The sequence below is a fragment of the Salmo salar genome, chromosome ssa09 (genome assembly GCF_905237065.1).
Source record: "Salmo salar chromosome ssa09, Ssal_v3.1, whole genome shotgun sequence".
NCBI lineage: Eukaryota > Metazoa > Chordata > Actinopteri > Salmoniformes > Salmonidae > Salmo > Salmo salar.
In genome coordinates, this window is record NC_059450.1 from 36,250,631 (window position 1) to 36,265,000 (window position 14,370).

At 42.5% G+C, this 14,370-nt stretch overlaps 1 protein-coding gene across 1 annotated transcript in view; it reads right to left on the reverse strand.

Moving 5' to 3' along the window:
* Positions 1-728: 728 nt before the first annotated feature.
* LOC106611267 (gamma-aminobutyric acid receptor subunit rho-2) overlaps positions 729-14,370 on the reverse strand; it is a 23,789-nt gene continuing 10,147 nt past the window's right edge. Inside the window, exons 3-9 of the mRNA XM_014211295.2 lie at positions 6,986-7,053; positions 5,747-5,970; positions 4,644-4,726; positions 4,132-4,272; positions 3,740-3,892; positions 3,206-3,426; positions 729-2,894 (exon numbers count right to left, since the gene is read on the reverse strand). Coding sequence (XP_014066770.1) covers positions 2,544-2,894; positions 3,206-3,426; positions 3,740-3,892; positions 4,132-4,272; positions 4,644-4,726; positions 5,747-5,970; positions 6,986-7,053 — 1,241 coding nt within the window. The 3' untranslated portion in view covers positions 729-2,543. The remainder of the gene's footprint in view (positions 2,895-3,205; positions 3,427-3,739; positions 3,893-4,131; positions 4,273-4,643; positions 4,727-5,746; positions 5,971-6,985; positions 7,054-14,370) is intronic.

The window sequence follows — 14,370 nt, forward strand, 5'->3', positions numbered from 1 at the left end:
ACCTTAATATACATAGTAAGCACAGACCCATATATACTGAACAAAAATATAAACGCAACATGTAAAGTGTTGGTCCCATGTTTCATGAGCTGAAATAAAAGATCCCAGAAATGTTCCATATGCACAAATATCATCCCTGTTTGTGAGCGTTTATCCTTTGCCAAGATAATTAATCCACCTGACAGGCATAACAAGAAGTTGATTAAACAGCATGATACTTACATAGGTGCACCTTGTGCTGGGGACAATAAAAGGCCACTCTAAAATGTGCAGTTGTGTCACACAACACAATACCACAGATGTCTCAAGTTTTGAGGGAGCGTACAATTGTCATGCAGACTGCAGGAATGTCCACCAGAGCTGTTGCCAGAGAAATAAATGTTCATTTCTCTACCATAAGCCGCCTCCAACGTTGTTTTAGAGAATTTGGCAGTACGTCCAACTGGCCTCACAAACGCAGACCACATGTAACCACGCCAGCCCAGGAACTCCACATCCAGATTCTTCACCTGTGGGATCGTCTGAGACCAGCCACCCAGACAGCTGATGGAACTGAGGAATATTTCTGTCTGTAATAAAGCCCTTTTGTGGAGAAAAACTCATTCTGATTGGCTGGGCCTGGCTCCCCAGTGGGTGTGCCTATGCCCTCCCAGGCCCACCCATGTCTGTGCCCCTGCCCAGTCATGTGAAATCCATAGATTAGAATCTAAGAAATTAATTTCAATTGGTTGAAAATTGTTGAAATTGTTGCATGTTGCATTCATATATTTTTTCAGTATAGATCAGTCTCATATAGGCCAGTGCCCCAGTCAAAAGTCCATCCAAAATATTAGCCATTAGTACCAAATGTCCATGTAAACACCAACTGCAGTCTCTCTTGTCCTTGATGAGTGTGTTAAACACATTCATATGATGAACATAGGATGCATCCCAAATGGCACCCTATTTCCTAGATAGTGCACTACTATTGACCAGGGCCAATACTGCACCTAAACAGTAGACCCTACACTCCTAAACATTAGACCTTACGCACCTAAACATTAGACCCTACGCTCCTAAACATTAGACCCTACGCTCCTAAACATTAGACCCTACGCTCCTAAACATTAGACCCTACGCTCCTAAACATTAGACCCTACGCTCCTAAACATTAGACCCTACGCTCCTAAACAGTAGACCCTACGCTCCTAAACATTAGACCCTACGCTCCTAAACATTAGACCCTACGCTCCTAAACAGTAGACCCTACGCTCCTAAACATTAGACCCTACGCTCATAAACATTAGACCCTACGCTCCTAAACATTAGACCCTACGCTCCTAAACATTAGACCCTACGCTCCTAAACAGTAGATCCTACGCTCCTAAACATTAGACCCTACGCTCCTAAACATTAGACCCTACGCTCCTAAACATTAGACCCTACGCTCCTAAACAGTAGACCCTACGCTCCTAAACATTAGACCCTACGCTCCTAAACATTAGACCCTACGCTCCTAAACATTAGACCCTACGCTCCTAAACAGTAGACCCTACGCTCCTAAACATTAGACCCTACGCTCCTAAACAGTAGACCCTACGCTCCTAAACATTAGACCCTACGCTCCTAAACAGTAGACCCTACGCTCCTAAACATTAGACCTTACGCTCCTAAACATTAGACCCTACGCTCCTAAACATTAGACCCTACGCTCCTAAACATTAGACCCTACGCTCCTAAACATTAGACCCTACGCTCCTAAACATTAGACCCTACGCTCCTAAACATTAGACCCTACGCTCCTAAACATTAGACCTTACGCTCCTAAACATTAGACCCTACGCTCCTAAACATTAGACCCTACGCTCCTAAACAGTAGACCCTACGCTCCTAAACATTAGACCCTACGCTCCTAAACATTAGACCCTACGCTCCTAAACATTAGACCCTACGCTCCTAAACATTAGACCCTACGCTCCTAAACATTAGACCCTACGCTCCTAAACATTAGACCCTACGCTCCTAAACAGTAGACCCTACGCTCCTAAACATTAGACCCTACGCTCCTAAACATTAGACCCTACGCTCCTAAACATTAGACCCTACGCTCCTAAACATTAGACCCTACGCTCCTAAACATTACACCCTACGCTCCTAAACAGTAGACCCTACGCTCCTAAACAGTAGACCCTACGCTCCTAAACAGTAGACCCTACGCTCCTAAACATTAGACCCTACGCTCCTAAACATTAGACCCTACGCTCCTAAACATTAGACCCTACGCTCCTAAACATTAGACCCTACGCTCCTAAACATTAGACCCTACGCTCCTAAACAGTAGACCCTACGCTCCTAAACATTAGACCCTACGCTCCTAAACATTAGACCCTACGCTCCTAAACATTAGACCTTACGCTCCTAAACATTAGACCCTACGCTCCTAAACATTAGACCCTACGCTCCTAAACATTAGACCCTACGCTCCTAAACATTAGACCCTACGCTCCTAAACAGTAGACCCTACGCTCCTAAACATTAGACCCTACGCTCCTAAACATTAGACCCTACGCTCCTAAACAGTATGAACACCAGTAGATTATGTTGAATAGGATATAGGAGCCAGGGAATAACATCCTGGAGTACTTGTCGATGGTATGTGTATTCTGGATAATATTGAGGGCCCTGATGCCTTTCTTCTTGGTTGTCGTTGACTCGCTGCTGGCAGACAGGTGGACCACTGTGTGTTCTCCAGGAGGCTGCTTCTCAGTCATCATGTCGCGGGGCATATCCATGTCCTCCTCGGGCCCCATAGTTCCTGAGGTGTAGCCGGCCAGGCTGTTAGTGTCCGCCTCGCTGTAGGTCCCGTCTAATAGCATGGTCCTGGTCTGGGACATGCCACAGGTGCAGGGTAGCGACTGCAGGTCAGGAGAGAAGGTAAGGGAAAGACAGAGGTTGTGCCAGGGAAAATGTAACTAAACTAACTTGAGATGCAAGCCTGTAATTTGAACTTTTGAATTCATGTCAATGAGAGATTTGACCAAAATGAATGTGTTGGCATACGTTAGATTTGGTCGTAGAAGAGACAAGAAAGTATAACGCGTCAGAAGTGTCTGTTAATCCAACCAAACTGCATGAAATAAAGAGCAAACTGTATTCTCAAGAGATATTGCGATTTTGTCTTCGAAAAAGGTTTTAGACACACAGTGTTGTGGTAGCATTTCATTACCTGTGACCTGGCCCTTTCCCTCATCTCGTCTCTCATCTTGCGTTCCCTGCGGTCCTGTGCGGTGGACAGGTAGTTGACAGCAGCGTACTCCAGGACAGACAGGAAGACAAACACGAAGCTGACCCACAGGTAGATGTCCACTGCTTTGATGTAGGACACTCTGGGCATGGAGGCGTTGACGCCAGTGATGATGGTGGACATGGTGAGCACTGTAGTGATACCTGCAGGGAACAGGAGAAGGAAATAACAAGAGTTCAAGATTGCTCTCTTCTGTATTCTTTTCCAAGAAGACAGTCAGACCCTGTCGAAGAATCAAACTATCTTTAAATATGTTTACTTTCATCATACACCAGCACGTTAAAAAGGTCTGACAGAGATGGCTGTATTATTCCAACCTCTGAAATACACTGTAATAACTGTGAAAAACTACAGAAAGCCAGACATCTGGCAATGAGGGCATTAAGCAGCATTAGAAACAGCATTAACTGTAACACTTCTGAATATTGATCTTCCATAGTAGCACTAGCATCTTACCTAGGGAGACACGAGCTGGGACAGCCCTGCGGTCGATCCAGAAGGACACCCAGGACAGCATAACCATGAGGGTAGCCGGGAAGTAGGTCTGAAGCAGGAAGAAGAAGATGTGTCTACGCAGGGTGAAGTTGATGTACAGACGGTTGTACCAGCCTGTACATGAGGAGGAACACAATGGGTAGGTATGGATCAATAATAATATCACTGGTAGGGTTGAAAAATTCTGGTAACTTTCCAAAAATTCCCAGGCATTTTTCAGAAATTTTGGTTGGAGGATTCCAGATTTTGTGCTTATTCCAACCAAGGATTTCTGGAAAACCAAAGAATTTTGGCAAAGTTAGCAGAATTTTTCTGGGAATATGTGATTCTCACATGGCTATGGTGATTATTACCAGTACTGCTGTAGAAGGCCAGCCGAGATGTGGTGTGGAACTTCTGGATGAGGAACTGAGACAAGGAGATACGGTCATCCGTACTCAAGGACTCATCCCCACTCTTCCAGTACAGCATCAGGTCCTCATCCGTATATGCATCTGGGGGGCAAAACCAGCATTAGAGATAAATGTGGTGCCTGTGTGGACCAGTGGTAACAACCCCAGCAGGAAATGCACATGTACTGTATAAACCAATGGTCCTGAGTTCAATCCCTGTCTTTCTGACTTTCCACACTGGTTGAATCAATGTTGTTTTCAATGAAATTGACATCTGTGGGTCTCTACTCTTTGCCTGTCTACCCGTCTAATTATTCACTGCCTACATAAAGCTTAAAAACATTTAGATATTCTCAATAATACTGTTCTGTTTGTGTATACTATAGACAAAAAATACGAAATAGTATGCCCTGACATATTTTCTAAAGGACAATTAATATTTTTTATAAAATTCTAAAAGTTAGCCTACTCACAGCTCTCTAGCTCCAGGGAGCAGGACTGGGTGTCCAAAGGGAAGCGGCTGAAGTCCATGTTACAGGCTGCTGTCACTGTCACCCTGTACAGTAAGGACAACACAGATCCATGATGTGACATCAACAACTTTAAGATTCCTCCATGAGCCTTACAACACATAACATCATGTTCTTGTAGATATTATAGGCTCTTCTTGCATTCTGAAATAAATAAATAGCATCAAATAACTTGGAAAATCTCATTTTTTTGGAGTGCGGACTCGCTACACTGAATCACCTGTTCACAACACCAAATAAAGTTGGTCCTTTATGTTGTCCTTACTGTTCCACACACACCAATTCAAAACTTCAACACTGACTATAACTGTATGTAGTAGACGATGTGAAAAAACAGGGCCACTGACATGAATAACAATGAGCATGTTCTCAAGCCATTAAAACACAATTTGTGCATCCATTGTCTGGTGAATGACTTTGAGCATCATAAAAGACCAAACTATCTGGCATTAAACAACAACTTAGTAGTACCTTCACATTTTGGCCTAGTTTTCAAAAACAGATAAAAAAATAAATAAAAAAACATCACCAGCCAGAAGCACATTTCTAATTTTAACAAACAACAGGAGCAAAATGCAAATGAATCTTCTTGTCTAGTTGTCAACATACCTACATCCTGCACAGAAGCATGTTATGTTTAGTATAAAAAGTTAGGATACTATTAATATTCCAAACTGAATACATTTAAAATTCTTAAGTCAACAGCTAAGTACATCATTCCAAGTATTGACAATATGAGGAGTCAATCACTTTGGAGCAGCGTGTGTAGGCTTTTGTTTCAGCCCAGCACTAGCACCAGTCAATTTAGAAAGTTAATTGAAAACTGAATTGATCCCAACCCTGCATGACAAAGAATGACCTGCACAATGTCCCCAGTAAGGTTGCAAAAATGCCTAGGTTTTCCAGAAATCCTGGCTGGAGGATTCTGGATTTCCTGCTACCTCTGATTCGGGGAATCTTCCAACCAGGATTTCTGGAAAACATGGGAATTTTGGAAAAGTGACTGGAATTTTGCAACCCTAGTCCCCAAAGCATCCCAGCTCCACCTCAGGCTGTACAGAACGTGTCCGTCGGGAAAGACCCTGAGCATGATGTTGACTGTGGTGGTGTCATGGATGAAGGATCTCTTGGAGTGGACGAAGAACACATCGGGCACCCAAATCTTCTTGACAAGACGCCCGTCAAATGTCATGCTCTTATTGGTGGAGCTGGTGAAGGACAGACGCTCGTCCTTCCAATAGTGTCTCAGGTACAGGGTCATGGTGAAGTCCTATTGGAGGAGAGGAGAGGAAGGGAAGGGTTTAATGTCTAACTAACGTGTGGATGACCGGAAAATGGAAACAGTAGGTGTGCTAGATTTGCATTTCCTGCTTCCCAAGGTGAGTGGACCAATGGAATGGTTTAAATGTAAAACCTTTATGATGAAAAACTAACACATCCAGCAATTGTGCAAAACTATGCCCAGTGAATCATCATACTCTAGGATAGTAACTCTAGGATACCCAGAAAATAAAGCTATGACTTTGCAAAAAGTACTATATTATAAAAATGCAAGTCTTAAACCTAGCTGTCAGAGCTTACAGAACTTTGGGTTCAAATCCTGTTGGGGATGAAATTAAGTGTAGGCTGAAAGTCAACGGACAGAGCAGATAAATTCAGATCAGTCTCTTTGATTTCCCTGTAACCGCTCACACCTCTGGGGTTGAGCTCTACTACAAAGAGACTGAAACCTCCTCCTTCTCCTCCTCCACTTACGCCTCCTCCTCCCCCTCTTCCTCCCCCCTCCACCCCCTCCTACTACCCCTCCTCCTCCACTTATGCCTCCTCCTCTGCCTCCTCCTCTCCATTTCCATCTACTCCTACAACCCTCCTCCTAGTCCTCCTCCCCTTACGCCTCCTCCTCCACTTACGCCTTCTCCTCCTCCTCTGCATCCTCCTCCCCACTTCCACCCCCTCCTACTACCCCTCCTCCTCCTCCTCTTCCTCTCACCCCCTCTTTCAGCCCACTCTCATTATATAATAAGAGCAACAGTTGGGAGTACCCATCATTATGATGCCCATCTGCATGGTCAATAACAACTATCAATATGTTACAGTCTGTTAGATCTCAAGGGATTTAGCTAGCACAAAAATACTCCAACAAACCATGTCAACTTGGATACAGGAAATAATGACTTAAATGTTAATGATGTGGTGATTTTACTCTCACATAATTTCCACAATGCGGAGTTGAAGTTGTTGCGTCATAACTTCAGAGTAGAAAAATTGGGATAGCTTCAACCTACCATGTCTACTTCTGAGATGCTATCCAAGCTTTCCACCTGTACGTCCACTCCGACTGGGATAGCAGGGCCTGGGAAACAAAAAGAAAGAAACCACAGATAAAATGATTTGAACAAACTACAGCATATTAATATACAGCATATAGAAACACGGATGAAGGCTATGGGACAAAAGGTGTTGGTTTTAACAATGAACAAGCATTTCTATCCACTTCCAATGTCCTCCAAGTTGCTATATTTCCTCTTCTCTTCAGTTAGCTCCTCAATTCATGCACCTTGGTTATGGAGCGAGGTAACATCTGTGTTCATTTTGCATTAAACAAACTAAAGTATACCAGTATCAGGTGGCTCATAGACGGTGACACCAAGTTACAGCTTCTGTACCCTATTTAAAGTATCAGGTGGCTCATAGACGGTGACACCTAGTTACAGCTTCTGTACCCTATTTAAAGTATACCAGTATCAGGTGGCTCATAGACGGTGACACCAAGTTACAGCTTCTGTACCCTATTTAAAGTATCAGGTGGCTCATAGACGGTGACACCTAGTTACAGCTTCTGTACCCTATTTAAAGTATCAGGTGGCTCATAGACGGTGACACCTAGTTACAGCTTCTGTACCCTATTTAAAGTATCAGGTGGCTCATAGACGGTGACACCTAGTTACAGCTTCTGTACCCTATTTAAAGTATCAGGTGGCTCATAGACGGTGACACCTAGTTACAGCTTCTGTACCCTATTTAAAGTATCAGGTGGCTCATAGACGGTGACACCTAGTTACAGCTTCTGTACCCTATTTAAAGTATCAGGTGGCTCATAGACGGTGACACCTAGTTACAGCTTCTGTACCCTATTTAAAGTATCAGGTGGCTCATAGACGGTGACACCTAGTTATAGCGGATGTACCCTATTTCCTTACAGGCAATTAAGTCAATGATTCAGCTTTGAACTTTACAGCGAAATTGTTGCTCGGCAATGACTCATTTGTCAAAACCTGACTCAAGTCTAGTACTGTAGACTTAAAGGGAGCGGAAATGATAGGGTTTAGAACCAATTCAGCAGTTCGGGGGCAGAGGAGCAAAGAATCAAGCCCACATTACGCAACTGCACTCTGACAATAAAAACTAGGCCAAGTACTGGAAAAGCCTCTGTCTTCTCTGCCTTTCCATGTAATAACTGGACTTGCAGTATCCCTGTTACGCCCACAGGGGCCACCAGTAAGTAACATTTGAATCTGTGTAATTCAAAGGAGGACCAGGGTCCATACGAGACCCACAGTGCCATGTTCAATATTCATCAATGCTGCACTTCCACCTAACACTTACCCCACACCAGCTTGTCGCCAGTGTTTAATGATAATGTGAGCTCTAGTATTATGGTGTTTCTGTCAGGAGTGTGACAATAAAGACTTGTGGCAAACAGAATGCTTTGTAAGTAAGTGTTAAAGTTCACAGTTAGCCATTGTTATGTAAATACAATCTGAAAAGTATCAGTGGCTCTAAATCAGAGCAGGTCCGTTGGAGCCGTGGCCCAGTGAGACATGGGGTGCTGGCCCGCATAGATGGAAGCAGAAAAGTCTGAGCCTTTTGGGTAGAACAATGGGGTAAAATCTCAGATGGAAACTCGGCACAAGTGTCTCAGAGTAGGAGTGGTGATCTAGGATCAGTTTTGTTTTTTATATATATATAAAAAATGAATGGACGGGGGGGTGCTAATCCTAGATCAGCACTCCTACTCTGAGACGCTTTAGAAATACGAGCCCAGGATGAAGAACATAGGTTGCAGCACACAGTGAATGACATCTGGACTCACTTCTCTGACCTGACGCAAGACATTACATTTCACATTGATCCATTTCTGTAAATCAGACAACCTACGACCTCCTCAAAATGAGTATAATATTAATCAGACCACTTCACATTGCCAGTCTGGTGCAGTATGTATAACACGTACTGTCACGCAGCAGCACATAGTCTCCTGCATACCTCTATGTCATACACTTTATGCATCAATACAGTCTGTAATCTGATGAGATTAGAGATGATAAATGCCAGATTAGAGTCAGTGCCTTCCAAAGCCATTGAGACAGCAGCAGAGTAGGGGTCTTTATGGCACTTTGGGATTACTAAAATGATAAAGGAATTATCACTGTCTGCATCTGAAATAGCACCATATTCCCTTTATAGTGTTTTGACCACAGCCCATGGAATAGGTTGACATTTGGGATCTAAACATACACTTTCTGTGAGAGGCAGAGGGGGACAAGCCCTAAATATTATCTGGATAGAATAGCATCTACTGATATATGGAGACAGATTCACTGCAGCGAAGACATTATTAGAGAAAATAAAAATTACAGCTGACATTTCAGAAGAGGTTGTAAATGTGGATTTGCCTGCCAGCTGCTTTTAGATTTTATGTGGTTCAAAATCACTTAATGAGGAACGTATTCCAAGTTTTTTGCTTCGGAATCCGTCTTCTTCATCAATCATAGTATATGGGCTGAGAATGAGCATCCCAAATGGCTCCCTATTCCCTTTATAGTGCACTACTTTTTGACCAGGGCTCATAGGACTCTGGTCAAAAGTAGTGTACTATTTAGGGAATAGGGTGCCATTTGGGAATTGCAGAGATTTCAAAGTGCCTCTCTTTCCCCTAATAAGATGCATGGTTATTAGCTTGTCTGTGGAAGCAATTATAGAACAAACCAGCTTTGCCACTATATGCGATATGATGTACATGATGCAACTTCCTATTTGTGTTTGCATCACTGGGTGAAATAAAGTATTTTGTTAATTGGGATAACTAGCACAGACAATACTGTAACTAACCTAAGTGCTACATCCTCACTCTAAATGACATCTATTAACATCATGCGGACACATAACTATAGCCAGAGGAAAGATCTAGAACTGGAGTTACATGGTTGTTTCAGTCTGCCATAGATACTACTGTATATCATGCAGCAACACATCCTACAATCTGTTGGTTATTTGTTTACATGTATGTACATATCTCTCCTGGGGAATCTGTGATCAGATTAGATCCACATTCATACGACTCTGTGTTGGGTAAACCATGCTGGTACATGTTCGAATAAACACCCCCACTCCCCACTGGGCAAACCTTTTCATTTCCCTTTGGTTTTTAACTCAGTGTGTGTGTGTGTGTGTGTGTGTGTGTGTGTGTGTGTGTGTGTGTGTGTGTGTGTGTGTGTATATCAGGCTTATGGATATCAGATAAGCCCCCCCCACACACACACACACACACACACACATACACACACACACACACACACACACACACACACACACACACACACACACACACACAGTTAGCCAATCTGCATCGTTTCACTCTGACCTTGGTTCGATTTGCCCTAAATTTGTCCCAGTTCTGACATTTGGACTAATAGAGACCCAGGAGATCAATAGTTTCTGACTGTTTCTGCATAGTAGTCATCAATGCAATGTTCTCTTTTTACAACTTGAGATAAATCCATTAACAGCATGGTGATGGCTGGTACATTGAATTTCTATTTCAAAACAAACATGTCGATTTACAGTATGTAAAAAAAATGCTAATATCAATACCATGACTTGAATGGGATGTGCGGGATTTCAAAATGTCAAAAGTTAAAAAGGATTTGAACACTCCATTTAATTTTTGTTTATAGTTACATTATAATAAAACTCTATAGTCAAATGTATTTATTTCATTCATCTTTATGCCTAACTTTACTATAAATATAGCCTTGGTTTCTCAAATGATTGCCTCGCCTGGTTCACCAACTACTTCTCTGATAGAGTTCAATGTGTCAAATCGGATAGCCTGTTGTCCGGGCCTCTGGTAGACTCTATGGGGGTGCCACAGGGTTCAATTCTTGGGCCAACTCTTTTCTCTGTATACATCAATGATGTTGCTCTTGCTGCTGGTGAGTCTCTGATCCACCTCTACGCAAACGACACCAGTCTGTATACTTCTGGCCCTTCTTTGGACACTGTGTTAACTACCCTCCAGACGAGCTTCAATGCCATACAACTCTCCTTCCGTGGCCTCCAACTGCTCTTAAATACAAGTAAAACTAAATGCATGCTCTTCAACCGATCGCTGCCTGCACCTGCCCGCCCGTCCAGCATCACTACTCTGGACGGTTCTGACTTAGAATATGTGGACAACTACAAATACCTAGGTGTCTGGTTAGACTGTAAACTCTCCTTCCAGACTCACATCAAACATCTCCAATCCAAAGTTAAATCTAGAATTGGCTTCCTATTTCGCAACAAAGCATCCTTCACTCATGCTGCCAAACATACCCTCGTAAAACTGACCATCCTACCGATCCTTGACTTCGGCGATGTAATTTACAAAATAGCCTCCAATACCCTACTCAATAAACTGGATGCAGTCTATCACAGTGCCATCCGTTTTGTCACCAAAGCCCCATATACTACCCACAACTGCGACCTGTACGCTCTCGTTGGCTGGCCCTCGCTTCATACTCGTCGCCAAACCCACTGGCTCCAGGTCATCTACAAGACCCTGCTAGGTAAAGTCCCCCCTTATCTCCGCTCACTGGTCACCATAGCAGCACCCACCTGTAGCACGCGCTCCAGCAGGTATATCTCTCTGGTCACCCCCAAAGCCAATTCCTCCTTTGGTCGTCTCTCCTTCCAGTTCTCTGCTGCCAATGACTGGAACGAACTACAAAAAATCTCTGAAACTGGAAACACTTATCTCCCTCACTAGCTTTAAGCACCAGCTGTCAGAGCAGCTCACAGATCACTGCACCTGTACATAGCCCATCTATAATTTAGCCCAAACAACTATCTCTTTCTCTACTGTATTTATTTATTTATTTTGCTCCTATGCACCCCCTTATTTCTATTTCTACTTTGCACTTTCTTCTACTACAAATCTTCCATTCCAGTGTTTTACTTGCTATATTGTATTTACTTTACCACCATTGTCACGTCCTGGCCAGTATAAGATTAATTGGTATTGTAGTTTGGTCAGGACGTGGCAGAGGGTATTCGTTTTATGTGGTTCGGGTTGGTGTGTTTGTTGAAGGGGCATTTGATTTAAGTATTCCGGGGGTTTTGGGCACTGTTTGGTTTTCATGTATTCTATGTTTAGTCTAGTATGTCTGTTTCTATGTTTGGTTAATTGGGGTTGGGACTCTCAGTTGAAGGCAGGTGTTGTCTATTTGCCTTTGATTGAGAGTCCCATATATTAGGGTGTGTTTGTTATTTGTGGGAGATTGTTCTGTGTTAGCCTTGTGCCTTGCAGACTGTCAGTAGATCGTTCGGTCTCTTGTTTTTTGTGTTCGTTTTGATTTAATTAAATGTTCAAAATGAACAACCGCATGCCTGCTGCGTTTTGGTCTACCTTTTCAGACGACGATTTCGCAATATCGTCAGAAGACGAAGATAAGCGTGACAACCATGGCCTTTTTTGCCTTTACCTCCCTTATCTCACCTCATTTGCTCACATTGTATATAGACTTATTTTTCTACTGTATTATTGACTGTATGTTTGTTTTACTCCATGTGTAACTCTGTGTTGTTGTATGTGTCGAACTGCTTTGCTTTATCTTGGCCAGGTCGCAATTGTAAATGAGAACTTGTTCTCAACTTGCCTACCTGGTTAAATAAAGGTGAAATAAATAAAATAAATAAATAATAATTGTGAAAAGGGGTAATTTTAAGGAGCGTGTTACCATTCCCCTTTAAGTATGTATGCAGCCTTAGTTGAAATAGCAAAAGCACTCCTTTGGTAGTGAAAGTTAAAAACATTTACTGTGTTGGTGACATCTCAACTCATTGAACTAAGTGACGACTGTAATAGTGCAGCAGTCTAGACGCTATTATCAGGAGTATTACACTGTCTACACCAGGGATCTACACTGTGTACAGACAGAAGTTGTCTGGAGTCAATTTGCATTAAAGGATGATATGAATGATTTAATAGTAGGCCTATGAATTAATGAAAAACTCATAATATTGACATTCCAACTCCACATCAGAAACGTGGTAGCATATTGCACATAAAATGTCTTTAAAGGACATCAACTGAGGGTAAAAAGACCTCCTGGAGTGACTGAATAAAAAATGCACTGATGCAAACCCCATGCACTTCTGTCCAAGAACCTCATGTTGCCATCATTTAGTGCTTTGTGGAACAAAGTGAAGTAGGCCTACAGACATGGGGTCTCACTTGAAAAAAAGAAAACGTTTGCAAACTGGTAATGTCTTGAGGCTACATCACATACGGTACTCTATTCCTAAGCAGTGCACTATGTAGGAAATAAGATGCCATTTGGGATTCAGAAAGTCTCAATTTAAATCTATTGATCACCCCAACAATGTTGTTCAGTAAGACGATGTCACTACTAGTGTTATGTATGTTACAGTAATACTTAGTACTACCCAGTACTGTCTGTACTGTAAGTCTTAGTACTACTCATTACTGTCTGTACTGTAAGTATTAGTACTGTCTGTACTGTAAGTCTTAGTACTACTCAGTACTAACTGTATTGTAAGTCTTAGTATTACTCATTACTGTCCGTACTGTAAATCTTAGTACTACTCAGTACTTTTAATTTAACTGTGTCCTTTAAACTAAGCTAGCCTTGCAGCCCATTTAGTCTGTTTGTTGGGAAAGAGAGTTATGGATGGTAAACAGCTGTCAGCAGAAGTCCCTGGTGCATCATGTGCTAATCCACGCGGTCAGCAGGAGAAACCCCTGACAGCTTAATCTGGTCAAGATCGTTAGCATTTCCGGAAAGAGCTGGATTTACGAATGGGCACGAAGTGCACGTGCCCCGGGGCTCCGACCTAAATATATATATATACTTTTTTGGGGGGGTTGAGGGCCATCTGTAAGTCTCAATTCTAGACATGGAAAAATGTGTAGAATTGCAGGAAATTAGCTTTGAATCTGCAAAATGTTCTCTTAGCCTCATGACAAAATGTGTAGAATAGCATGATAAAACTGCCCATTTTTCCCTCTGCCCCAAATCCAGCCATGTTTCCGGCTAGGCTAAGCTAAGCTAAGGCTAGCAGCTAGCTACAGCGGTCAATACAAATCTAGATGCGATGGGTAGGCTAGGCTAAGGCATCAGCATGCTTCAGTTCGGCTGGTGCTCGCATACTCCCTTAAAAGACCTTTGCTTTAAGAATTAGAAAAAAGCGGCAATAGTACTGTTTGTCCATCTTGAGACGCCATAGGCAGAATAGTCTGAATGAATCTAAAATAACTCAAGGAGATCTTAGTCTCTCAATTTGACATCTAACTAAGATGTTTAGCAGGTGGTGGATGGGTTAATAAAAAAGAAATAGTAATAATAACAATAATGTTTGGTGCAGTATTTCTCAATGAAATACTGAA